General features: G+C 38.9%; 1 protein-coding gene across 1 annotated transcript in view; it reads right to left on the bottom strand.

Moving 5' to 3' along the window:
- The window catches only part of LOC103523051, a 97072-nt gene that overhangs the window by 25060 nt on the left and 44102 nt on the right, over positions 1-27910 (bottom strand). Inside the window, 3 exon segments of the mRNA XM_026832843.1 lie at positions 1725-2022; positions 11147-11283; positions 19305-19516. Of these exon segments, the coding sequence (XP_026688644.1) occupies positions 1725-2022; positions 11147-11283; positions 19305-19506 (637 nt within the window). The 5' untranslated portion in view covers positions 19507-19516.

Genomic DNA, 27910 nt, shown 5'->3' with positions numbered 1-27910 from the left:
TTCTTATCGTCCTATATCTACTTTGATAAAAACTTCCAACTTCTTCAGTTGCCTATTTGGAAACTTCTTTACCCTTTCCTTCCCCTCTCTCTGTCTTGTTTCGTTAAGTGTCTATTCTCACCTCTATTTGAAATTCCGTTCACGCTTTCCAGCTGATAATTTACAATAAAGACAGTATTGACCTATTCTAACAGACATGGGACAAAAATATCTAGAAATACCTTCATGTCTCTCTATCTATCTGGCAGGGTCGTATTTCAGAGGGGGGGCATAGCGCTCCGGCCTCCCACGGGCTATTTTTGCTCCTAAATGGGGTAATGTGCTGAAATTGGCCGAAAATTTGGAGCATCCCCCCTCATAAGCCACTCTTCGAATTTTTGGACCCCTTCTCGCTGAAACGGCCCTGCTATCTGGGCCAACTCTTTCGGGACCTTTGTACCAGTGTACCTCTTGCCCTTTGCTTTCTTTCTAACTTATACTTCTAAACTTCTTGCCTTTTCTCTCTCCCTCTATCTCAATTTTCTCTCCCTCCCCCTCTATTCTTGCTCTTTCTCCCTTCCTCCCTCTCTTCCTCTTTCTCTCTCCCTTCCTCCCTCTCTCCCTCATTCTTTTTCCCTTTTTCCATCTCTTTCTCGTCCTCTCCTCTCATTCTTTATTTCTTTCTACTCTATTTTTGCCGACTTAATGTCTACTATTTTCCGCGACTTGACTGGTACCTCTTGCCCTTTGCTTTCTTTCTAACTTATACTTCTAAACTTCTTGCCTTTTCTCTCTCCCTCTATCTCAATTTTCTCTCCCTCTCCCCTCTATTCTTGCTCTTTCTCCCTTCCTCCCTCTCTCCCTCATTCTTTTTCCTTCTCTTTCTCGTCCTCTCATTCTTTTTTCTTGATCACTTTCTTTATTTCTTTCTACTCTATTTTTGCCGACTTAATGTCTACTATGTATTTTCCGCGACTTGACTGTTTTTTTCCTTCCATCTACAATTTCCAATATCGTTCTCTTTTATGGCCCCCATTATCTTCAGAAGTGCTGTCTTCGCATTTTTTATTTATTCCTAACCCGAGTGAACCAATCGGGGAGAAGATCGCCATAACTTATTCAAACAATGAGAGAGAGAGAGAGAGAGGGAAGAGGGAGAAAAAAAAGAGGAAAGAGGGAGCAAGAGAAGGAGAGAGGGAGAAAGAGGAGAGGGAGAGAAGGAGGTCGAAGAGAGACACACATTAGTTTTTCTTTGAATTGACCTGGAATCATTGTCTTTTAAGATCGCCATAACTTATTCAAACAATGAGAGAGAGAGAGAGAGAGAGAGAGAGAAGGAAGAGGGAGAAAAAAAAAGAGGAAAGAGGGAACAAGAGAAGGAGAGAGGGGGAAAGAGGAGAGGGAGAGAAGGAGGTCGAAGAGAGACACACACTAGTTTTTCTTTGAATTGACCTGGGATCATTGTCTTTTTTGACCAGGAAGCAGGGACTTTCAAGGTCCGCTCGGCCTCCTGAAGACACTTAGTTGCTAGTTGAAATCCTAGCGAACAGACAACAGTTAAAAGTTTGCCTCAAACTCCCCCCTAAAAAAAAAAAAAACTCGGGACCTCTGATGCGCAAGCTTTGTGAGATCTTGGTACATAATGGGAAATGGAGGCTACTTCACCTAGGTATCTTTAAATTATCAATATTTTCAATATGGTACTTATAATGGCCGTGTCAATGGCCACCAACCTTCATCCTCACCTCTCTCTATGACAGCGGTGGCCGTTCCGAACCGGGCAGCGGCCTCCTCATTCCGCAAAAACTTGTAGCGGAGGGCAAACTCAAACGGGGTAGTATTGTGAACGCCAAAGTGGTGCAGACGCACGGTTATAGTCACCGTGCTGGTTTCCGTGTAGTAGACGGCGTACGAGGAGGCGGCCCCACACCAGGAGCCGCCCGTGTAGGGGCGCCCTAGCTCGGAGATCTGCATGAAGCCGAACGGACACGAGTCGGGAAACGTCGACTCGAACCGCCCGATCTTGAACGAATCGAACATGAGCTGAAATCAGAGAGAGCGGTTTTTTTAGCCAATGAAGAAATTTATTTAACTTGAAATTCGACGATTTTTTTCTGAGGGTTCATAGAATGAACTGTAGGCGATGGGGATTATGGGGGGTTGAGGAGAAAGCCGGCAGGTGCCCTCTTTCAATCGCCCACCAGGGGTGGATGGAGGACCTACTTAAAAGAAGAAGAAGAAAAAAAAGAAATAACTGTAAATAGTAAGGTCTTACCGTCCCGAAATCGAAGGGAGAAGGAAAACAGCATAAGAGAAATCCAGACGGTCCGAAAACGCTTACAAGGCAGACCCGCTATCTACATACGTACGTAACTATGTTTTGTCTACACACGTACGTAACTAAACAGCATAAGAGAAATCCAGACGGTCCGAAAACGCTTACAAGGCAGACCCGCTATCTACATACGTACGTAACTATGTTTTGTCTACATACGTACGTAACTATCATCAGTACAAGTTCCAGAAAAGTTCGTGCCAAATTGACTGGGTAAGTTCTACGTCAAGTCTTCCTCATGCAATAGTTTTCCAACTTTCACAGGTAGGTAGATACGTCAAAGTCACAAACTTTACGCTTTCCTACCCTACTCTTCCTGGAGAAGAGAAAATTTAGATTCCAATAATGAAGCAACTTGGGGTGTACTTTGTAGGTTTGTTTGTTCTGCGAAAAGAGAAGGAGAATGATGAGGATGAGAGGGAGAAGGGGGAAGAGGAGAAGGTGTGTAGGAAGAAAGAGGGAATTCAGGGAAATAACGAAGATTAAGAGAAGAAAGAGGAGGAGGACAAGCACATCGAAAAGGAGGAGTAGGAAGAGATGAAGAAAGCTGAAGAGAAGTAAGGTTAGAAGAAGAAGAAGAAGAAGAAGAAGAAGAAGAAGAAGAAGAAGAAGAAGAAAAAGAAGAAGAGGAAGAAGAAGAAAAAGAAGAAGAGGAAGAAGAAGAAACGTCAAGTCTTCCTCATGCAATAGTTTTCCAACTTTCACAGGTAGGTAGATACGTCAAAGTCACAAACTTTACGCTTTCCTACCCTACGCTTCTTGGAGAAGAGAAAATTTAGATTCCAATAATGAAGCAACTTGAGGTGTACTTTGTAGGTTTGTTTGTTCTGCGAAGAGAAAAGGAGAATGATGAGGATGAGAGGGAGAAGGGGGAAGAGGAGAAGGTGTGTAGGAAGGAACAGGGAATTCAGGGAAATAACGAAGATTAAGAGAAGAAAGAGGAGGAGGACAAGGACTTCGAAAAGAGGTGAAGGAAGAGATGAAGAAAGCTGAAGAGAAGTAAGGTTAGAAGAAGAAAAAGAAGAAAAGGAAGAAGAAAGACAAGAAGAAGAGGAAGAAGATGATGAAGAAGAAGCAGGTGTAAGAGGAGAAGGAGAGGAAAAAGCAGAAGAAGAAGTTGGTTTAGTAAAATTTTGCATAAATAATTCGAAGTTTAGAAGATTTGAAAGAGAAGGGAACGGAATAATCTAAAGTAACAGCAGTCGTAATAAAGAGTAAGAATAATCTACTAACTAATAAAAAAGGTAAAAGTAACAATGTAAGCGTTTAGAGTGGTGAAAGTAACAATTTCTCGTTTCACTTTCTCGTTTAGAGTGGTTAAATTAGCGTTTAGAGTTGTTAACCAAACACCAAAGTAACAGTCCAAACACAAAAGTGAAGGGTTTGTTTATGGCCGGGGCCACAATCAAAGGTATGTTTGTTTAACTCGTGTATCAAGCTATTTTGATTGATTGATTGATTGATTGATTGATTGATTGATTGATTGATTGATTGATTGATTGATTGATTGATTGATTGATTGATAATATTTGCTTTATTTGAAATAATTTACATTTCACATGTTTTATTCTTCCCCTAAGCTACGAGACCTTCTTTTTAGAAAAAGAGAGAGGAAGGAGAAAGGAACAGAGAGAGATAAGCAGGGAATGAAAGAGGGTGCCAAAGAAATCAGAGGAAGAAAGAAGAGAGCGTGTGACAGCTAAAAATACGGCAGAGAAAAGTTTCACCTGTGGTGAAAGTAACAATTTCTCGTTTCACTTTCTCGTTTAGAGTGGTTAAATTAGCGTTTAGAGTTGTTAACCAAACACCAAAGTAACGGTCCAAACACAAAAGTGAAGGGTTTTGTTTATGGCCGGGGCTACAATCAAAGGTATGATTGTTTAACTCGTGTATCAAGCTATGTATTTTGATTGATTTATTTATTTTCTTGTACATAGAACAAAATGTATAGTACAACGTTAAAGTATAAAATATAAAAACATAGTACAACGGTACCTAGACTATAAAAAAGAAAAAAAATTACATTTGATTGATGGATTGATTGATTGATTGATTGATTGATTGATTGATTGATTGATTGATTGATTGATTGATTGATAATATTTGCTTTATTTGAAATAATTTACATTTCACATGTTTTATTCTTCCCCTAAGCTACGAGACCTTCTTTGAGAAAAAGAGAGAGGAAGGAGAAAGGAACAGAAAGAGATAAGGGAATGAAAGAGGGTGCCAAAGAAATCAGAGGAAGAAAGAAGAGAGAGTGTGACAGCTAAAACTACGGTAGGAAAAAGTTTCACCTCCATTTTACAGGCGTTCCCCTTTTCCCAGAAAGTAAATATAGGTACTCGTACACAGCATCATTATGTACACAGCATTTGAACTTTTAGACTTTATGTGTATGAAAAGACTTTTTTTTTAAAGTATGAGAACCAACAAGAAAAAAAAATGTGGGAATTTTTTTCAATAGAATTTGTTCAGAAGTTTCTTTCTCGCTTTCTCGTTTTGAATAACTAATTTGACATGAGGGAAAAGGGGAACGAGGAAGGAGGACCTGGAGAAGGAAAAGAAGAGAAGGAGGAAGGGAAAGAGATACCGTTGTCTCTAAATTCTAAATAATAATGATCAAGTGATGTGCTATCTAAATAGGTCTGACGAGCGTCCTCCTCACTATGAGTGGCGCTGCCAGAGCTATTGTCTACAATATTTGGTGTCAATCCTTGGTGATCGGCTAACGATCTTTTGATTTGTAGCTTAAAATTATTGATTTGCTTGATGGAAATCATGGCGTGCTTGCACTTGGGTACGACTTTCTGTCGTATGCTATAGAAGCAGGTGACATTGCGTGGATACATGCCAGGGTAGTTGGGTGATTGAATCTTGCACTTGTTCCGATAGCAGTCGTAGAAGTTCCGACTACAATAACTCCCTGGAACCACCTCACCTGAAATACAAACAGACAACATTGCATTACAATCACGTGAAAAAGCTTGAAGATTTATTTTGACAGACAACTCCTTGAAATCTGCCAGCAACGTTTCTTTCTTCTCATCGAATCTTTATTTTTAGAAATCTCCTCCACTTGTTTATTCCCGAGTGAGATCCGACTTCAATTTAGTTTTATTTTCATCTCCATCTCTCTACTTTATCTTTTCTCTTATCGTCCTCTCCAACTGTATATCATTCTTATCGTCCTATATCTACTTTGATAAAAACTTCCAACTTCTTCAGTTGCCTATTTGGAAACTTCTTTACCCTTTTCTTTCCCTCTCTCTCTCTGTCTTGTCTCGTTAAGTGTCTATTCTCACCTCTATTTGAAATTCCGTTCACGTTTTCCAGCTGATAATTTACAATAAAGACAGTATTGACCTATTCCAACAGACATGGAAGAGATACCTATAAAAGAGGTGGAAGGAAAGAGGAGTAGGTGTAGATAGAGGGTGAAGAAAAAGGAGATGAAAGAGGAGCGGATAGAGGAGGAGGGTAAGAATGAAGGAGAATTTGAAGGAAAAGATGAGAAAAACGATAGGAAGAAAACGAAAAGAGGACAGAAGAGTGGGAAACAGGAGAAATGACAGAAAAAAGAAAAAACAAGAAACAAACTCATTCGGATATGTCTTATGACCGCCAATCACGTCTGTCAGACGGTCTGATAGACCTGGGTCTGTCAGATGGTCTGATAGACCTGGGTCTGTCAGACGGTCTGATAGACCTGGGTCTGTCAGACGGTCTGATAGACATGGGTCTGTCAGATGGTCTGATAGACCTGGGTCTGTCAGATGGTCTGATAGACCTTTTTTTCCCCTGGGACTGCAAAGTACTTCCTCAGGTCTGATAGACCTAGGTCTGTGAGACTGGGGTCTGTCAGATGGTCTGATAGACCTAGGTCTGTGAGACTGGGGTCTGTCAGATGGTCTGATAGACCTGGGTCTGTCACATGGTCTGATAGACCTAGATCTGTGAGACTGGGGTCTGTCAGATGGTCTGAGCGTGATTGGCGGACATTGGATAATAACTTTGTGTGAAAAATCTGATAATTGATTATTTATTTTATATCGAAAATGATAATAATGATACAAAAACGAACTCTTAACCAAGAGGTAACCAAGCAACCACTCGGCCAAATGACTGAGCCATTTTCTATCGACTAAGTCGAACTCGACTGAAGAAAATCTGGTGTGAACATCACACGACTTTCTTCATCCTATGGAATGATGCTTATTTTGGGTGCTCTTGTTCTTCCGCCAACTCTCTACCTTGGTCTCTTGCGGCCCTCGGGTGCCCTAAGGTTGGACAACCCTGTCTTAAACTGATGAGACAACACAATAAGAAAATGCAAGCTTAGAGAGAGAGATGAGCAAGAGAGGGAGGGAAGGAGACGGGAAAGAGCAAGATGAAAGGGAGAGTTAGATAGAGAGAGAAGAGAAAGGCAAGGAAGAGAAAGAGAGTGATAAGGAAGAGAGGCAGGGATAGAGAGCGTGGAATGGAGGGTAATAGAGAGAGAGAAGGAGATGGAAGAAAACAGAGATAAAGAAAAGGGAGGGGGAGAGACAAAGAGCAAGGTATGGAGGGAAAGAGAGACAAAGAGGGAGAGAAAAAGAGGAGAAGAAGAGCAAGACAGGAGGAGAGAAAAGAAGAAGAGAGAGGAGATAGAACTAAAGGGAGAAGGAGAAAGAGCAATAGAGAGAGGGGGAGAGAGAGAACCATGCATAGGGCAAAAGAAATAAAGAGGGAAAGCAGGAAAAAGAGAGTGGATGAGGAGAGACAGATTTAAAGGTGAGAGATATAGGTATAGAGAAAAGGGAGGGAGAAGGAGACACAGAGAAGAGGAGAGGGGGAGAGGGAGAGAGAGAGACGGACAGAACAAGAGGAGAGAGAGAGAAAATAAAGTCTGAATAATAACGCTTGATAGCATCCTTCAGGGAGTTGGCAAAACAAAGGAGTAAGCAGAGAGGGAGTTGAAGTAATTCCTCAGTAGAAGAACCAGGGAAGGGAGCGAAGAATAATACAAGGGGGAGATTTATAGAGAGGGGAGTGTCCAAAGATTAGGGCCGTCCACAGTAAGAGGGCAACATTTTTTTTAACACCAGCAACAAGGGAGTTTTAGATAAATGAGGTTTTTATTCGCATGTTATTTAAAATACTCGGATTTGTTAAATTTTCCTTTTTTTTGTGGGAGAAAAACGGCTGGTTTCGGGGGCCCCTGAAAAAGCCTGTGAATCCGAGGCACATAGGGCCGGATGAACCCCCCTGTGGAACGCCCCTGCTGGTGATCTCATAAGTTTATGCTCGTAGGGTGCCCCATGGGTGTCCCTGACGTAGTTAGGAGCCCCTCCACCGGGGGCAGGTAGCAAGGATACATCATCATCCCTTCTTCCATTGTTCCAGTTATTACTAACATGCTGGGGTGGGTACTACCTACATACCTACCTTTAATACGGACATACATTATTACATTATGTTCTATGTACTTGTACACATCATGTCCTAGGTATATACATGATTATGTTCTAGGTACCTACATAGGTACCTATAGATTATCGTGTTTTAAGTACATACCTACAAGCATGCTACAGGAAACAAACACAAAAAGTGTGCTTTGACTGTACAGGGTAGACTTGTGGAAAAAGGAGAAAAAAAGATCTTTAACTGAGGGAATTTCATTAATATTTTTCAGTATTAAATACCCATCTCTCGTGAGTGTTAGATTTTATGACTTGAGTTGGATTCGAAAAATCAACCTATAGATTCGAAGCCAACCGTGCTAAAAACTAGCTAGGCAACTAGGCATAGGGTTATTTCAAGAGGAAGACATTGCTCTTCTAGTTACAAGTAGTACTGTCTTTTCCCGGCCCCACTCAGGCTGAGTCAGGTTAATATGCGGGTAGCTTGTAGCGAAATAAAGGGTTACTTTTCTTTAAACTTTCAAAAGATAAATGTATAACCTAGGGGTTCAATGGGGATAAATGGCACCTAGGGGTTCAATGAACTGAAGAGCTCACTCAGCAAAGAGGACCCTGTATGCTGTTTGAAGTCAAATATTCCCTTAACGAAAGACCTTGTTATTATAATCGAAAATTAAGGCAGGAGACCTGACGTACTCCGGAAACTGTTCTAATCCAATTCAGACACATTTCGAACCCTGTATGCTGTTCGAAGTCAAATATTCCCTTAACGAAAGACCTTGTTATAATCGAAAATTAAGGCAGGAGACCTGACGTACTCCGGAAACTGTTCTAATCCAATTCAGACACATTTCGAACCCTGTATGCTGTTCGAAGTCAAACATTCTCTGATCGAAAGACCCTGTTTTAATCCGAAATTACGGAAAGGGACCTGACGTATTCTGGACCCTGTTCTAAATCTGATTCAGCACGAATTTCGGACCCTGTATGCTGTTCGAAATCATTCCCTGAACGAAGGACCCTGTTTTAATCGAAAATTATGGACCTGACGTACTCCGGACCCTGTTCTAATCCGATTCAGACAGATTTCGGACCCTGTATGCTGTTCGAAGTCAAACATTCCCTTAACGAAGGAAGCAGCAGAGTCAGCCCTGGTGAAAATTTCTAGATCCCGGCTTCATTTGCATGATTTTTTGCCTCCTCTGCCGTAAGTTTCGGCCCTTTCGGGGCTCGCGTCCCCGGGTTTGGAGAGCTACGGGAAGAAAATCCAAGAAAAAAAAATTGTCATTTTACTTCGGGGTTTGGGAGGTACCGGGAAAAAAACCCAAAAAAAAAAAATGTTTTTTTTTTTTTTTTTTTTTTTTTTTTTTTTTTTTTTTTTTTTTGGTCATAAAAAGGTAATGGGAGGTACAAAGGTTAGTTCATGTGGCTGCCAGATTGAAGAAGAAATTGTTTGGTTAACTATCAAACAATTCGTCCAATTTTAATGGAATTCGACAAAATATTTTCAGCTCAAAAAGGAATTTTCGAGCATTGGTTTTGATCGGGTGTTTGGGCATCCCATAAGCGCTCGCTTTTGAGTGAATTTCACAGTTTACTGTGAACTTATAGGTAGTATTCTATCATTGAATAAGACATCAATGGCATTACCTCTTTCTAAGGTAAAATACATCTAACGTACCTACCACAAGGCGTACAAAACGGGTGGCAAATTTACATTTTCCGCTCCCGAAAATAAGGTAAATAACAATATTAACTTGAATATTTCCAAACGAATAAGGGGACGACTTGTAAGAAATGCAAAGGTAAAACAGGCAGAAACGTAAGGAGAGAGGAGAAACTGGAGGAAGAAGGAGAAGGAGGAGAAGAAGAGGTGAAATAAGAAACAGAGTGGAGGAAGAAGAAGAAGGATTAGAAGGAGAAAGACAAGAAGAAGAAGGTGGAGGAAGAGGAGGAGAAGACGACGAAGAAGAATAGGAAGAAGAAGAAAAAGGAGAAGAAGAAGACGAATAATAAAAGGAGAAGAGACAGGCAGGATGGAAAATGAAAATTCCATTTTCCGCAAACACACAAGAGCAGAGAGACGGCTCTCGGAATAAATTTGAATACGGACTCAAAGGGATGAAGGAGCATAATTTCTAGTTCAAATAAAAGTTATCTCCCTACTGTATCTCGCCATTTGTGTACCATGTACCTGCCTGTATTTACTTTGGAAATTAATTTAGTCATTCCGTAGCTGTGCTCTCTGTGCTATTCTCCAGTAATACTACTAATCTGGGGTGCTTTTCGGGGTACACCGAATGTAGTGGAGAAAATACCGCACCGTTTTCGATCGAAAAAATTCTGGGAAATCTAGTAGTTGGATGTTTTAAAGTATGATTCCGGATTCCGGTAATCATGACGAAACCATAGTACAAAAGATGAAAGACTGCGCCATTTTCGGTCGAAAATTATTGGGAAATTGTAGATTGAGTTTTTTTTTTTTTTTTTAGTACGACTTACTCGTAAATATGTAGTAGATACAGTCCTGGCAAATCTACATATCCACTGACATTACATTATCGAGCTTCCCGATATAGAGTTCAATATAAGAGTTCCGGAACCCAGTCACTCGCTTGGGCTTCCGGCACCCTAGTTTTTTTTACCATCCAGTATGTTTCGCGTTGCTCATCTCACACCGTTCTCGTCCACCCAACCATGTAACGAACATAACGGAGGTGTTGAAAACGCCAAGGAACGGTTTAAGGGGAGGGGGGTCCCAGGAGTGATATAAATACGGACGTTTGGGGGGAGAGAAAAAAATATGTAAGGGCTATAAACGGGAGCCCTGTTGTTAGGCCTTTGAAGTGGGACTTTAGAGAGGTTGAATTAGACCGTGGGATTTCCCAAAGATGATAAATCGTCCTGTTTCCAGCCTCCTTTTATTATCGTTGGAAAAAGTGTTATACCTATTCTGGCCTAGTCTTGGGAGCAATACTGCCAGCCTAGTTAACTTTGGGAATAGCTCGTCTACCTTGTAAGCGCTAGGATAAACACATAAACAGGTAAGGTTCGTTCTCGGAACGGCTGGCTTCCTCCTACCCTGCCCTCTTTCTCTTTTCGATTTCGGGACTAGAGGACCTCAGTAGTTACAGTTCCCTCTATCAAACCCCCTAACAAATGAAAAAAAAAAAATAAAAAAAAAAGACAAGCCTATCTTTGGTAGCATTTATTATTCTACCGAATCTGGAACGCCTGGGTTCCAAGTTCCAATCAAAACCAATACATAGTGGTATGATACACTGATACAGACAAACCATTTTGATGATCAGTGGTCCCCTTGAACTCTCAAGGGCCAAGGAAGTCTCAAGGACCACCATTTATCGGCGGTCAATCAGAGCCCAGCATTGAAAAACAAAAAAAAAAATCCTATGAACAAAACATGTCTTACCTGTACGATGTCCCCAAACACATGCCCATTAGCGGTAAACGTCAGATGACACAGGAACGGCAACTTCTGCTCCCTCGGCTTGTTCAACTGAAGCTGATACGTGTTCCCCACATCACCGTAGAATGTTCGGTTACACACTGTGGAAAAAGAGAAGAGACAATAGTTACACACTGTGGAAAAAAGAGATGCAAGAAAGAGAAGAGGTGGGAGGAAACTCAATGGTTTTTCGGACCCAATGAAATTATGGGACCCAATGGCATGAAAAAAGTCAACGTGACCCAATGAGAAGAGATAACAGTTATACTCTGTGGGAAAAGGGAAGAGATAACAGTTACACCCTATGAAAAAAGATAAGAGGTAACAGTTACACACTGTGGAAATTGAGAAGAAATAACATAAATACAGAAAGCAAAAGTTACGATTTACGGTAAAGGGAAGAGATAACAGTTACACCCTATGAAAAAAGATAAGAGGTAACAGTTACACACTGTGGAAATTGAGAAGAAATAACATAAATCCAGAAAGCAAAAGTTACGATTTACGGCCTGTGAAAAGCAAATACAAAATCAGTGTATAGTCCACTTGAGGATTATCATGTAAAGGTTGGAATTTCAACATGCGAAAAAGTAATACCAAAAACATTTTGAATACTTCCAAACTTTGCACACCATCATGCAAAGTTGCTAGTGAATTTTGATACGGATATGTATAGCAGATTTGTAGCAATATAATATCTTGTTGTTTTTCCTTGTTTTTTTTTTTTTTTTCTCCTTCCTCTTCTCCTTTTCCTCTTCTCCTCCTCCTTCTCCTTCTAGTTCCCTTCCTCTTCCTCTCCTTCTTTATCTTCTTCTCCTTCTTTTCTTTTTGATATTATGATAAGTTTCCTATCAGTGTATAGTCCACTTGAGGATTATCATGTAAAGGTTGGAATTTCAACATGCGAAAAAGTAATACCAAAAACATTTTGAATACTTTCAAACTTTGCACACCATCATGTAAAGTTGCTAGTGAATTCTGATACGGATATGTATAGCAGATTTGTAGCAATATAATATCTTGTTGTTTTTCCTTTTTTTTTTCTTTTGCTTCTCCTTCCTCTTCTCCTTTTCCCCTTCTCCTCCTCCCCTTCCTCCTCCTCCTTTCCTCCTCCTCCACCTCATTTCCTCCTCCTTCTCCTTTTAGTTCTCCTTCCTCTTCCTCTCCTTCTTTTCTTTTTGATATTATGATAAGTTTCCCAACATGCACATTTTATGTAATACTTACTCCCATATTCCTCACACACATGATGTTATATCATTAATCATAGGCAAAATCCTGTCAAGATATGGTAACAGGGGAGGGGGGGGGAGAAAGAAGAGAGGAAAAGGGGGTAAAAAGTGAGAGAAAAGCTCACGAGTGTTAAAAGAGGGCGGTTTGAATTTTGAGCGCAAAAGTTGGAAAAAGAAGTTTTGCAAAAGGAAGAGGAAGTGAGAAAATCGGAAGGAGGAAGAGGAAAGAGGAGGAGAATAACGATGAGAAAGAGAAGAGAAGTAAGAAAGAGAAAAGGGGGAAGAGAAAGACATAGAAGGAGGAGAAAAGGAAGAGAAAGACATAGAAGGAGGAGAAAAGGAAGAGAAAGACATAGAAGGAGGAGAAAAGGAAGAGAAAGACATAGAAGGAGGAGAAAATGATGAAAAAAAAACAAAGAAGGAAAAGTAGGGGAGCAAGAAAGGAGAGAAAAGGGAGGAAGAGTAAGTAAGGAAAACGGAAGAGGAGAAAGAAGGGAAGAAGGAGGAATAATAAGTAAGGAAAACGGAAGAGGAGAGAGAAGGGAAGAAGGAGGAATAATAAGTAGGTAAGGAAAACGGAAGAGGAGAAATCGGGTTACTTTCTGGTGTTCTCGTGTTGACCCAGCACCTAAATGGGAAGTATTGTGTCTCTTCTCGCCCATCTGATGAGAGGCATATACTACGGGATGGGCATGCTACGACACAGGCCACATGCGTCTAATGTAGCAGTTGTAGTTACTCGTAGGTACCTAGAGAAGGTATCATTAGTTTTAATTTCTTTAATGTTGAAGGTGAAATTTATTATCATTATGTGCAGAAATATCGTGCTGGTGCTTGTGTGGTGGTTTACTTCCTTTCGTGTTTCTACCTCATGTTCAGACATACAACAAGGAAAACGGAAGAGGAGAAAGAAGGGAAGAAGGAGGAATAATAAGTAAGGAAAACGGAAGAGGAGAAAGAAGGGAAGAAGGAGGAGAGAAAGAAGAGAAGAAGGTGGAGAGACATGTTCAGACTCTCTCTCTCTCTCTCTCTCTCTCTCTCTCTCTCTCTCTCTCTCTCTCTCTCTCTCTCCCTCCTTCTCTCTCTCCCTTTTTTCCTCTTTTCTCTCTCTCTCTATTTCCTTTCTCTCTCTCTCTCTCTTTCTTCTTTCTCTCTCTCTCCTCTTTTTCTGTCTCACACTCTTTCTCATACACTATCTTTCTCTCTCCCCCTTTCTTTCCTCTCTCTTTCTTATTTCTCTCTCTCCTCTTTTTCTCTTGCACACTCTTTCTCATACACTATCTTTCCTTTCTCCCTCTCTTTCGCCCTAGCTCCCTTTCTTGGTCCTTGTCTATCGTCTATCTCTCTCCCTCCCATCCAAACCCTTTTCTTTTCGCCCTAGCTCCCTTTCTTGGTCCTTGTCTATCGTCTATCTCTCTCCCTCCCATCCAAACCCTTTTCTTTTCTCTCTCTCTCTCTCTCTCTCTCTTCCCTCCTTTCTTTCCCTTTTCTATTTTCGTATCTCTTTCTCTTCCTCTATTTCTCCCTCTCTTTCTGTCTACTCCCTACTACTCTACGTTATTTATTCCCCCTCCCCCATTCCTATCTCACTTATGGTAGCTCCTATTGGGGTCCTCCTCCTCCTCCTCTTACATCTCCTTCTCTTCCTCTTCCTACTCCTCAAACTCCTTCTCCTCCTCTTTCTATTCCACATCCTTCTTTCTTACTCTTGCTCTCTATTCCTTTTTAGCCCGTCCTTCCTTTATTATTACGATAGTAATAAAAAAGGCATAAGGGACGGGCTATTGTATTCGCTTCGGTGTCGTCTGTCTGTTCCCATAGAAGGACTTATCCAAACCTGGTCGACCTATATATCAAATTAAAGGTCTTTTTACCAGGAACACGAAAGTTCTGGTGCAAATTTTGTCCAGAAAACAATAAACACAAACAACACAAAATTCTCACACAAAATAAATGAGCTCTGATCTTGAAATTTGTCGCGACGACCTATGAACTCAGACAACGCTTTAGTCGATCATTTAAGACCAGTTTTAGAGTCACCTATGTTAAGCTACGCCGAGCAAGGCCAATAAATGGATGGGTGACTTAAACACTTTATTGGTAGTTATTAGGAAACATTAAAAGGAATAAAGGGAGAACGGGCTCTAGTCTTGATTTTAAATCATTACATGAAAGTAAATTCAAAATCAAATCAATAATAATAATAAACTGAATATTAAACACATTAGGTAGGTACATAGGTACTGATTTTCTCTAATCACGATCGAATAAACTACGGGCTAAAAAATTCCCGGAGGGACGGACCCAGCTTGTTTTATCATAGAAAGGAGATAGATTCGAGAATAGGCAGGTTTTGTGTATATCCCCGGAGGTAACACTTAACCGAACTTGAGTTGTTCAACCTTTCTCTTAGTTTCAATTTGAACTCTCATCTCTTCACAGAAATTCCATTACCTACCCTTTTTCTCCTATCCTATCTTTCTATTTCTGCCATTATTTCACAATTTTTCTTTCTTTTTTTTTACCCTGGTTGCATCTTTTTTCCTTTATCCCTTGATCTATCTTCCCGTTCTAGATTTTTTTTCCCTCTCCTCGTCTTCCTTTGTGCAAATCTTTTCTTTCCCTTTATTCTTTCTCTCCAATTCTTCTTCTTCCGCTGTATGCTTTTCTTCCCTTCTTTTTCTAGGATTTCATCACCTCCTCCTCCTCCTCCTCCTCCTCCTCTTCTTCTTTTTCTTTTTTTCCTCTTTCTGATTTCCTTTTCTTCTTCCTCTGTTTTAGGTATTTGTTTACTTTTGCCTTTTTCCAGAAAGAAGACGAGACTACATCGTATTTTATTTGAATTGAAAGATTGCTTTTCTATCCCATCTATGCCAAACCTCAGATAGGATAGGGTCGATAGAGTACTTCGCGGTTGTCTGTATTTGCATAGAAAGTAGAATAATGTGTGTCATAGAATGTAGATTGAGTGAATATGTGAACACACTCGTAGCGTATGTAGGAACTCATAGAGTAGGTATGTAGGACGAGTGGAAAAATGTGAACATTGAATTTGTCTGTCAGAAGGCATCTCCACTAATGATTCTTGGTTAGTTGTACGGGTATGTTTCATGTTGAAGTTTCAGATAAACCAGATACACTTTTACTTTCTATTACTTTTTTTTTATTACTGATTAGTGATCACTACAATTTTGTTTTTACTAGTTACTTGTCCTTTTTTTTTAATTTAAACAGGTCTTGATTATTGTTCCTTAAAATGTAATGTTATTACCAATCAAATATATAAGACCTTGTTTAGATTGCGAGAGTAAAGGGACTTTTCAGTCCTATGCTGGTAGTATAAACAAGGTATATTCTATTCTATTCTAGGTAGGTAGTAGGTACTGTTAAAAAAGGTCCTAGGGAATTCCCTTATTTGTTTAATGTACCTACTGTACCGTCGAAAAAACGAAAATGTTGTAACTACTACATGGATAGAGAATTTATTATCTTATTGTGTTGAAATTTGAAAATAACAACTAAATCTCGAAGTTTTTCAAAGGTTTGCCGTTTTTTCGTGGCATTTGGAACTATCGAGATACCCCAATGATTTTCTAGTTACTTCCTGTGTACAAGCTTTTTTTTTACTTTCTGCTGTACAAGTTTTTTTTTTTTTTTTTTTTTTTTTTTTTTTTTTTTTTTCTTCTTTTTTTCATTTTTCCTTAGATTTTTTTCTTCAATTTCGGCTGACTGCAGTCAGTCGGTTTGGATTAACCCCTTTTAAACATGTTTTTTTATGGATCACCGAAGTTGAATAGCTGGTTGAAAATTATGACCTTAGCTAGGAAAAGGCTACCTCTCTTCTGAAAGTCCTGAGATCAAGAATAAAATAGCAAAAACAGGAAGATGAAGAGGTAACTATGTGTGTAGAATAGTTTTGTATTTTTGAACTTTTGCGAAATAATTTTCACACACCATGGGATAGTGTTATCAAAGTTTTAAGTACGTACTTTAAAGTGGCAATAAAGTGGAGGACAAAAGCTCGAAATAGAGGAAGCATACAAAATACAATATTAATACAGAAAGCAGTTGTGAATATAGAATAGAGAAAAAAATGATGAGGGGAAATACGAGTAATGCTTTCGGATGATGTAAATTGGGTCATGTTAAATTTTTATCTGTTACCCCACCCCGCCGTTTCAGTAATCCCTTCTGTAATAATCCCGCCCCCTCGCGAAAATATTCCCCTGCTATTAATTTCATTCCCTTTCCCCTCCGTCCCTGTTTAATTGTCCCCTTTTTCTCCCTCTCCCAATTTATACCCAACTTTCATCCCTCTACATTTCATTTCCTCCCTCTCTCATTCCCCCTTTGATCCCTCTCTTTTTCATTTCCTCCCTCTATCTCTCAATTTATTCCCACTTTCATCCCTCTCCAATTTCCTCTTTCCTGTTTTCCCTTGACACCCGAAACTTTCTGCGGGGCAAAACAGAGAATTTCCACCTTTTATCCCTCTCTTTTTCATTTCCTCCCTCTATCTCTCAATTTATTCCCACTTTCATCCCTCTCCCATTTCCTCTTTCCTGTTTTCCCTTGACACCCGAAACTTTCTGCGGGGCAAAACAGAGAATTTCCACCTTTCCCCCCAATATTTGCACAAACTGTATACCACTTCAAGTGTAAGTATTCGTACGAAAATATCCCACATCAAATATTTTGTATCATATCCCCTATCCCATACAAAATATCCCATATTTTGTACACATTAGGCAGGATTCTATTGGCACATACATAATTCAGAAAGAAGTTCGAGAATATCTCAAGGGATTTGATTTGCCGCAAAGTCAACAATAAACTTTCATATTTGTTCATTCAGTCGTCAAAATGGGGTATGAAATATTGGAGGGAAATAACTGTAGCCAAAAAGGAAATTAATACCTGAATTACTAATGATATCGGCCTACATATTTATATGAATACTTTTTGGCACTCTTGTGCCACAGGAATACCAGATAGAGAGATAGAGTTTAAAAAATAAAGTTTGATAGAGGGAACTGTAACTGGATAGGAAAGCCAGCCGTTCCGAGAACGAACTTTGTCCCTTCAGAACAAGCTAATCTCCAGCAAACTAGGCTGGAGATATGTACAGGGTTTCCAAAACTTACGGTAAAACGTACCTACTATGCACAGTGTGCGGTATTTTAACACGTACGGTATGAAATACACGACACATTGTTTAGATTGCAAAGGCCTTTTAAAAGGGACTCTTTACTCCCTAAAGCCAAGGAACTAAAAAGTTTCTGGGATAAAGGGATTAAAGGGACTTTTTAGTCTCATTGGAGCAGGGTTGAAGGGGATTTTATTGGGTCGAAACAGGACTTTCCTCTATGAACATTTTAAACAATTAGGGATCCGTGCTGTCCCTGTAGATCAATTTGATCTACAGGGGCTACTGTTTGGTTCGTTAATTTTTGGATAACCTGTATGTAGGTACTATTTACATATTCCTAATGTACCAATAAATGTATTCATGTACCTACAACATAGTCAATACCTCACTACCTATAACCATCTTGACTGTGAAATACCTACATAGGTACCTATGTTGTATGGAAATTGATGGCACCGGAGGGTTTAGGCTAATTGTTGTGGTAGTCGTGAAAGACTGAAGAGATAGTAGAGATGCAAGGTATGTTATTACTATTTTGAAAGGAAATTGAGGGTGGAAGATATGTTTTGCGAAGGACAATGAAAAGAGAAGCGAGTACAGAGGATGGCTAAGGTAGATTGAGAAACGAGTAGAAGAGGAGAGTTAAAAATGAGAATTGGGGCGAGGGAAAGAGACGAGGGAAAGACAAAGTGAAGAGAAGGAGAGGTAGGAGGGCGAGATAAAGATACTAAACTATGATGAGAGATTATGTAGTTAGAATTAGAAGAATGAGATAACAAAATGTGTAGGGAAGCAGAAAAAGGAGGAGAGGAAAATAAGAAGAAGAAGAAGGGAAAATGAAGGAGAGATAAAAGGAAGAAGGGAGAAATGAGAAGAGTATTAAGGGAGAAAGGAGAAGGTTCAGAGCACGAAAAAAGAAGGGAAGAAAAGGAGGGAATGGAAAAAGAAGTAGGTGAAAAAAATTGTATGGGGAGAGAAGGGAAGAAAACGATAGGAGAAAAAGGATAGAATAGAAATAGAAGGACAAAAGGAGAGAACAAATACTGTACGTTACAATCCCACGGGGTATTGTACAAACTGTACAAGGAAGACTATAATGAACGTTGTGTTAGGATAGAAATAATACAAAAATGTCTATGATAATTCAGAGGATTTTTTTTTTTTTTTTTTTTTTTTTTTTTTTTACTGGAATAGGTAAACGGTGAAAATATCTGTATTTTCCCACTAGGGTCGAACAGTCGAACAGTCTAGAAAATGCCTTGTTTTTTCTGTATATGAAACAGAGGTAAAATTAAAAAGGCCTTTTTTTTACCCTCACAGAACATTGTCCTATACGCGCAGTGAACATTAGCCATAACGAACGTTCTGTTAAGATCTACTCGTAGAGAGAATAAAACATATCAACATACCTGTTTAATTGCAAACTTTCATGTAAAAAGGGTCAAGCAGGACTTCCCTCGTAAAACGGCTTTTCTAAAGCAAAATACAGTAAATCAGCCCTATAAGGAGAGGTACGTTTATATGTCAATCATTCACAAAGATACACGACTTTTTGTATTTAAAAAAATGAAATTAAATTGAAGTTTTTACTGAAATGAAATTAAATTGAAGTTTTTCCAACCCACATATCCTTGGGAACATTGTTTGTTCCAGGATAGACGGGCAGTGTGTGCCGTTCTTGTATGGATGTGAAAATAAAGTTATAAAGGCCATAATAATGATGATAAAAAAAAAAACTTACCAGTGCAATGTTTCGGCTCATCCGACTTGTCTCCACAGTCGTCCTTCCCGTCACAATACAAATCCAGCCGGATACAGCGGTGGTTTCGACAGCCATATTCGGATATTCGACAGCCGCTCGACAGAACCACAGACACGATGATCACAGAGGATAGAAGAAGATGGCAGTAGAAGGAGTGAGACAGCGAGTGCTCCCCGAACATAACTCTGAACCTGGAACAAAGAAAGGAAGAATATTTAGTTAGTCCATTATCTCATTACACCGCTGTCTATTATACATAATTTTTATTTCTATAGGTACCTAGATTACCTAGTCCCATAAAATAATAATGATAAAAACTTTGCACTTTTTGAAATTTTTCATTGTCAACAATTATTTTTCCATTAAAAAAGTGCCAACAAGAAAACTATAGAGATCCTATCCTCTTATAGATCTGAAGATCAGAAGATGAACATTTAATTGTTAACTGAAAACATTTAGAATTGCTTATTTTCTAAATGTTTAGGTATTTAGAAAAGGGGATACAAATAAAATTGAAACTGCATAATAGTTTGTTTATTTTATTTTTTTTTATTTTATTTTTTTTATTTTTTTTTTTTTTTTATTTTTTTTTTTTTTCTTCAAATTGATAAGAGCACTGACTCTCAACCCGCAGGTAGGTACTGAGTTCGAATTATTTTATTTTTTTTTTTTTTTTTTTTTTTTATTTTTTTTTACTCGGGTCTGTGTACATAAATATTTATGAACTGTCCCCGTAGTGTCCCAGATTTTTGCACTCGAGTCGTGATCACGCAACAAAACTATACCCCTTCATTTCAAATTCAATAAAAGGGAGAAAAGATAGGAACAAATAAAAGATTGGATTCTATTTTTCCTCGGTTTTTCAAGACGAAGTGACCAAAACACAAAAAAGAAGGGACAGCCAGTGTCTTGCGACTCGAGAGAGAGAGAGAGAGAGAGAGAGAGAGAGAGCGAGCGAGAGAGAGAGGAAAAGAAAACCCCTCCACCCAAGTTTGGGAAGAGGAGAGGGGGGAAAAAAGGAGAAAGGAGAAGGGAGGAGGAGGGAGGGAAATTTGGGTTTGTTTTTGGAAACCTTCCCAATAATACTAACGGAGAAAATCATAGAATATTAGAGAAATGGGAAGAAAGAAAGAGAGAGTGAGAGAGGACCAAGCTCCAGATCCCAAGTCTACCATGCAATAGGACTGAAAATATTATTGAGAATAATAAAACAAAACTGGAAATCTCAGAATTTCTTCTTCAGTCTCTTCAAAATCTTGAGGAAAAAAAAACGGATTTACGAAATTTTGCTCCTGTGGCGACGAAAATATAATACGCCTTCTCTCTCACATACGCAATACACACTTTGAGAAAACACACACACGTTCCTTGAGAGAGAGAGAGAGAGAGAGAGAGAGAGAGAGAGAGAGAGAGAGAGAGAGGATTGAATAAAAGGGACTTCTTAAGTGAGGGAGATTGAAAGAAAGCTAGGGAGAATGATAGAGAGAGACAAGGTGAATAAATTAATAAAAAGAGAGAGAGACAATTGAAGAAAAAGGACTTTGTAAGTAAGAATGAGAGGTAGAGAAAAGAGGGGAGCAGAACAATAAAAGAAGAGAGAGAGAAGCGGAATAAAAAAAGAATGGAGGAACAAAATGAGAAAGAAGGAAGAAGAGGGTAATTAATTTACATGAAGATAAAGATGAGGAAAAAAAGGGGGAAGAAAAAACTTAACGAACGTAAATATAGGAGAAAGATTTCGTTAGAAAGCGAATGATCATTGAAAATTATACATAATGAAATGGAAAAAAAACGAGGCATAGTTGGGAAGAAGAATGAGGAGGGGGAGAAGAAGAAGAGGATGGAGAAGCAGAAGAAGAGGAAGAAGGAAAAGCAGAAGAAGAGGAAGGAGGAGGAGAAGGAGAAGATGAAGAAGACGAAGGAGAAGAAGGAACGGAAGAAGTCGGATGAGGAGAAGAAGAAAAGTAGCAGGAGAAGAAGAAATAATTCAAATACCAGTGGAAACAAAAGATATTATATCGAACCTGAATTGTAATAAAAATGAAGAAAAGATAATAATATAAGAAAAAATTACTCATGCTAAACTACTAGGTAGCGGAAACAAAAGATATACCATTCTAATGAAACTAGAGGAATAAGGAAAGAACAACGCAGAAGAAGAAGAAACGATGAAAAGGAGCAGAAAGTAGGCAGATAATGCTGAAAACTAGGCGGAAGAACGGAGGCGCTTGAAGTGAAAGAACAAAAACAGAACAAAACACTGGAAATGCTTCTCAAAACAAAAGAGAATATGACATTATTCCTCGTGAGAAGAGTGGGGAAAGGTAGGAAGTGAAAGAGGAAAAGAAGAAGAGAGAAAACAAAAAAATGGGAGAAGGGAAAGAAAGAGTGGGGCAGGGGAAGAAGAAGAAGAGGCAGAGAGGAGAGTATAATGGAAGGAGATGTGTATTGAAAAAGGGAAGAAGAAAAGAGGGAATTAAAGGGGAAGAGATGACAAAGAAAGAGCGGGGAGAGAAAATTAAGAAGAGGAGAAAGAAAAAGAGAGGAGACAATAGACAGGAGAGAAGGGAAAAAAAGCGTGGGAAAAGGTAAACTAGGAAGATAAAGAGGAAATGGAAGAAAGGAAGAGACAAGAGAAAAGGGGAAAGAAAGAGTGGGGGAGGATAAGTAAGAAGAGGAAGAGGAGAAAGAAGAAGAGAGGAGACAATAGACAGGAGAGAAAGGAAAGAAAGAGTGAGGAAAAGTAAGAAGAGAAAGAGGAAACAAAAGAAGAAAGGAGACAGGAGAGAAGGGAAAGAAAGCGTGAGGAAGAAGAAGTAAGAAGAGAAAGAGGAAAAATAAGAAGGGAGGAGACAAGAGAGAGAGGTAAAGAAAGAGTGGAAAATAGCTAAGAAGGAAAAGTGGAAAGGGAAGAGAAGAGAGCATAACTGAGAAGGAGATGTGTAATTGTGTATTGAAAGAGGAAACGATAAAAGAGAGAAATAAAGGGGAGAGTAAGACAAAGAAAGAGTGGCGAAAGAGAGGTAATAAGGTAGAGAGAAAAGGAAAGAGGGAAGAGGATAATTTAGGAAGATATGAACATACAAAGAGAAGAAGGGGAAAGAAAGAAAAAATATGATAAAGGGAGGGAAAAGCAGAAAAAAGGAGGAAAAAAGACAGGGGAAGGACAGGTAAGAAGGGAAAGAGAAGAGTGTAATAGAGGAAGATAGGTGTGTATATAGAGAGGGGAAAAAAGAAAGCAGGCAGGAAGGAAGGGAAGAAAGAAGGAAGAGAGGAAGAAAGGGAGAGAAGGTAGAATGAGATAGCAGGTGCAACAAGAAAAGGTATTATTGAAAATATGAAGAAATTGAACAGGGGTAGGGGTCAAATAGAAATTGACAAAAAAGAAGAGAAAATTATTCAGAAAGACCAACCTAGTTAGCTTGAAGGGTAGCACGTGCCTTATAAGCGCTACTTTGCGGGTTCGATTCCCACCCGAGCGGATTTTATGGTAAACAAATAAGGTTCGTTCTCGGAACGGCGGGCTTTCTCGAATCCTACCTTCCTTCTCTCTTCACTTTCGGGACGATAAGACCTTAGCAGTTACAGTTAGAATAGAATAGAATAGGTATACCTACCTTGTTTATACTACCAGCAGTTTTCTCTATCAAAGAGAAGGAAAGGAACAGAGAGTGTGAAGAATAATGGAAATCAGACAGCGAAAAGGGAGGAAAGGAAAGAGATATAAAGAAAGAAGAAGAGGAATAGAAAGTAGAAAGAAAGAGATTGAAAAGGAAATAGAGGAATACATAGAAAGGAGAAGGAGAGGAAAGAGGATTACTTGGCATTTTTTTATTTTCCTTTTTCTTTCCCTTTTTTTTTTTTTTTTTTTTTTTTTTTTTTTTTTTTTACCTAGAATAAAACATTTGGATTGAGGTAACTAGATATTTTAAGTAGGTGTGTGTATGCATGTATGTCATTTAAGTGATTTTTTTTTTATATCTGATATAAAGTGTGTTACAATTACCTACATTAAAATTGAAATTATTTTTTTCTCTCTTTCTTCTTTTATTCTTCTCCTTCCTCCTCGTTCTCTTCTTCTTCTTTCTTTCTTCTCCTTCTTTTTTCTTCCTCCTCTTTCCTCTCCTTCTTCTTCCTTCTCCTTCGCCTTCTTCTCCTTCTCCTTCTCCTCCTTCCTCCTCTTCTTTTACTCTTCCTCTTCGTCTGATAATTTACAGTGTAGCATTATTCCTGGGATATCATATTTTCTACGTTGAAAATTTCGTCGAAAACAATCTTTGGAACAAAATAGGAAAAGTTTCTATCGGGAGTAACTATCTTAATTTCTAATCTTTCTGCAAGTCTGTATTTGTTTCTAGTTTCTAAACATATTAGAAAACATCGATAAATTAGACAAAATAACAATATACAAGTAAGTGCAATAGGTACATAATAATATTTTCAAGTACACAAGGCTCTAATGCACAGTAAAAAGTTTGGATGATTATTTCCAAGTTTGTAACTCGGAAATATACGATTGTCCTATTTTTCAATTTTTTGTTCTTATTTTCCTTCTTATTCTACTTTTATTTCGTCCTCTCCTTCTTCTCCTCCTCCTCCTCCTCTTTCTCTTCACCTTCTTTGTCTATCTCTTCTTCATCTTGTTTTCCTCTTCACCTTTGGATGATCATTTCCGGGTTACAATAAAATATCAGTCTATTTTTCAACATTATACTATCTGCTTTTCTTGTCCTACTTCTGTTTTTTCGTCTTCTTCTCCTTCTCCACCTCCTTCTCATCCTTCTCCTTTTTCTTCGTCTTTTTCTTTTTCTTCCTATCCATCTTAGTATTCTCCTCGTATGTTTTTTTCTTCTTCTTCCTCTTCTTCTCCTTCTTCTTCTTCTCCTCCTCCTCCTCCTCCTCCTTCTTCCTCTCCTTCTCCTTATTATTCTCCTTCTTTTCCTCCTTCTTCCTCTCCTTCTCCTTATTCTTCTCCTTCTTCCTTGTCTTCTTTCTGCAAGTCTGTATTTGTTTCTAGTTTCTAAACATATTAGAAAACATCGATAAATTAGACAAAATAACAATATACAAGTAAGTGTACATAATAATATTTTCAAGTACACAGGGCTCTAACACAGAGTAAAAAGTTTGGATGATTATTTCCATGTTTGTAACTCGGAAGTATAAGATTGCTCTATTTTTTTTTTCAATATTTTGTTCTTAGTTTCCTCTTCCATCTTATTCTACTTCTATTTCTTCTACTACTACTACTCCTCCTCCTCCTCCTCCTCCTTCTCCTCCTCCTCCTCTTCAAGTTCTTTCCGGGTTACAATAAAATATCAGTCTATTTTTCAACATTGTACTATCTGATGCTTCCTCTTTTCCTACTTCTGTTTTTTCGTCTTCCTCTCCTTCTCCACCTCCTTCTTATCCTCCTCCTTTTTCTTCGTCTTTTTCTTCCTATTCGTCTTATTATTCTCCTACTTTTCCTTCCTCGTATGTTTTTTTCTTCTACTACTTCTTCTTCTTCTTCTTCTTCTTCCTCCTCTTCTTCTCCTTCTTTTTCCTCTTTCTCTCCTTCTCCTTCTTCCTCTCCTTCTCCTTATTTTTCTCCTTCTCCTCCTCCTTCTTCCTCTCCTTCTCCTTATTCTTCTACTTCTTCCTGTCTTATTATTCTCTTTCTACTTTTTCTTCTTCATAATATGTTTTTTTTTTCTTAAATTATATTTGTCTCAATTATTTTCTTTTCGGAAGAAAAACAGGAAAACTTATTCGACGCCATTGCGCCTCTCTCTCTCTCTCTCTCTCTCTCTCCCTCTCCCTCTCTCTCTCCCTTATCTATATTTCTTTCTCATTTCCAGAAATTCATCACGTTTTCTTCGTATAAATAACTTGGAAACAGAAGCAGATAAATAACACTAGTTTCTTCCAAAATAATACTAAGAACACACTTTAATAAATAAAAATAAAAAAAATACTAATAATACACTTGGCGTCCTCCCTTCTGATTATCATGGCTTAGAAAGAGTCTTAAAATCAAAAATGAATTTGCGTTCGGCCTGGGACATACATACATAGGTATATTTTTTTTTTTTTTTTTTTTTTTTGAGGTTTGATAGAAGGAACTGTAACTGCCAAGGTCTTATCGTCCTGAAATCCAAGAGAGAAGGAAGACAGGATAGGAGAAAGCCAGCCGTTCCGAAAACGAACATTATCCCATCAGGATAAAATCCGCCCCGGGCGGGAATCGAACCCGCGGCCTAGCGCTTACAAGGCAGACGCACTACCAACTAAGCTAACTAGGCTGGCTAGGCACATTATTAATTTATTAAGTTTCCATTTATTTTTTTTTCGACATAACTCTCAGAACATACTAAATTTTTATAAATGGTATACCCATCCGTATAACCAGAGCTTGTGCCACGGATGGGGAAAATCCTTCCTACATTCTTTCTTTCAAAAGTTCTCACGAGGTTCTAGTACAGGCCGAAGTTTTAGTGCAGGCCGAAATAGCTCGCAGTTCTTCAGAACTGAGAGCGTGAGCTGTCCAGACAGACACCAACCAAGCACGGGAACTAATGCAGTCAAAGTGGAATGGCCGATATCTAAATGGGCCCCATTGTAAAACGTTCCATTTTTTAACATTACTTCACCCTGTAGAGAGGAGAAGAAGAGGAAGGAGGAGGAGGAGGAGTAAGAGGAGAACAAGAAGAAGACAGTTATCTCTATCTGCAACCTGCAATTGAATTTTGAATTTTTTTGTATGCAGTATTTCTCTTTTACTTTCTCTCTCTATCTTTCAGTTTCTCTCTCTCTCTCTCTCTCTCTCTCTCTCTCTCTCTCTCTCTCTCTCTTTCTTTCTTTCTTTCTCTTTCTCTCTCTCTCTCTCCTTCTCTGTCCTTCTAAGGGCGGTTTTCATTTTATAATAATAAAAATCGTATAAAAATAATCAATAATTCAATTCTCTCCCACTCTCTTTTTCTTCGTTCTCTTTCTTTTCGCCTTCTGTTGTCTTTTTTCTTTATCATGTTGAATCATTATTTCTACTTTCTTCATGTTTTCTCAATTTCTTCTCTCTCTCTCTCCCTCTCTTTAGTTTTCTCCACCTTTATCGTATAAAAATAATCAATAATTCAATTCTCTCCCACTCTCTTTTTCTTCGTTCTCTTTCTTTTCGCCTTCTGTTGTCTTTTTTCTTATCATGTTGAATCATTATTTCTACATTCTTCATGTTTTCCCAATTTCTTCTCTCTCTCCCTCTCTTTAGTTTTCTCTACCTTCCCAGTTCCTTATCTTTTCCTCTACCTTCTCTTACTCCCTTCTCTCTCTTCTCCATGTATTACACGTCTCCTCCTCTTCCTCATATTTCATGTAATATATCGACATATATGACCTAGTTACTGCCAGCATAGTTTGATGTATATCGGTTTTATGTTGTGTCATAATAATAATTTATTTCATATTATTATTCCAAGCCTGACATTCTCCATAATAGCAATATAATGGGGCCCATGACTGGTCCCAGGGGGTTCAGGGCTGGTTTTAAGGGGGCTTAGAACCGTTTCCAGGGGGTTTGGGCCGTTCCAGGGGGCTCATTCAGCCCCATTTGCCCCCATTCCGGACTTCTCAAAAGACCCCGTTTTTCGGCAAAGTCACAACTTTAGGTCGAGTTTATTTCAATCTGGAACGGATTCTGATTTGTGTGAACGCCGTGTAATGTTTTGAGTATGCAATGTGCAACAAAAGAAACATTAGTGGAGATTGCGATTTCACCACTTTAGCTTTAGAATGAAAGGAAAATATGTACCTATCTCACCATTTTGTAATTAAATCGAGAGGTGGTATAAAGGAAAAGATTGAATAGAAAGAGAGAGCTTCGTACACAGAGTAAGAGAGGGAGGAAGGAATATTGGAAAAGACTTTTAAGGTCCCTCCACACGATGGGAAGAGTCCATCTAACTACAGTCCAAATAGATTAAAGTCAAATAATGGTGTCCACACACAAGTCCACAAAAAATCTGAATTGATATCAAATTTTTGGTACAGAATCCCTATGAGTTTCGCATTGGCTTCAGTCCATTTGGACTTTTGGACTGGTCGTGTGTAGGACCCTTTTTGCAGGAAGGAGAGATTGAAATTAAGACCAAGAATAATCCCCATCTGCCCCTTTAACTTTAAAACTTCTTTGAATTTAATTTGAACAGGACGGGGGATTTTTTTTTATTTCGAACTTTTTTCCCTTCACTGGAGTTTTACCCCGGAAAAACGAGAACTTCTTCAATAGCTTTTATCAGTCATCAATTATTAATTAATCCCAGCTTGGGCGCAAGGGACCTGAGTTTGCGACTTTTTCCCGTTTCCTCCCCCCTCTCTCCTCCCTCCCTGATCATCTTTACTTCCCTCCCCTACTTTTGTCTTACTCTCTTAAAAGAAAAACGAACTTTCTCCTCTCCCATCTATCCAATGTTTATTTCTCTCCGTCTCTCTACCCTTTATTTGTACCCAAATAACTTTCGGGGTCCCTAGAGTCTCTCTTTTCTCCCTCCGTTTTCCTCCCCCCCCCCCCCCCCCCCTTCTTCTTTCTCTCTCTTGTGTCTGTTCCCTCG

This window comes from Diaphorina citri, unplaced genomic scaffold, assembly GCF_000475195.1.
Source record: "Diaphorina citri unplaced genomic scaffold, Diaci psyllid genome assembly version 1.1 scaffold82, whole genome shotgun sequence".
In the NCBI taxonomy this organism is placed as follows: domain Eukaryota; kingdom Metazoa; phylum Arthropoda; class Insecta; order Hemiptera; family Psyllidae; genus Diaphorina; species Diaphorina citri.
This window is presented reverse-complemented; position numbering and strand designations above follow the sequence as displayed.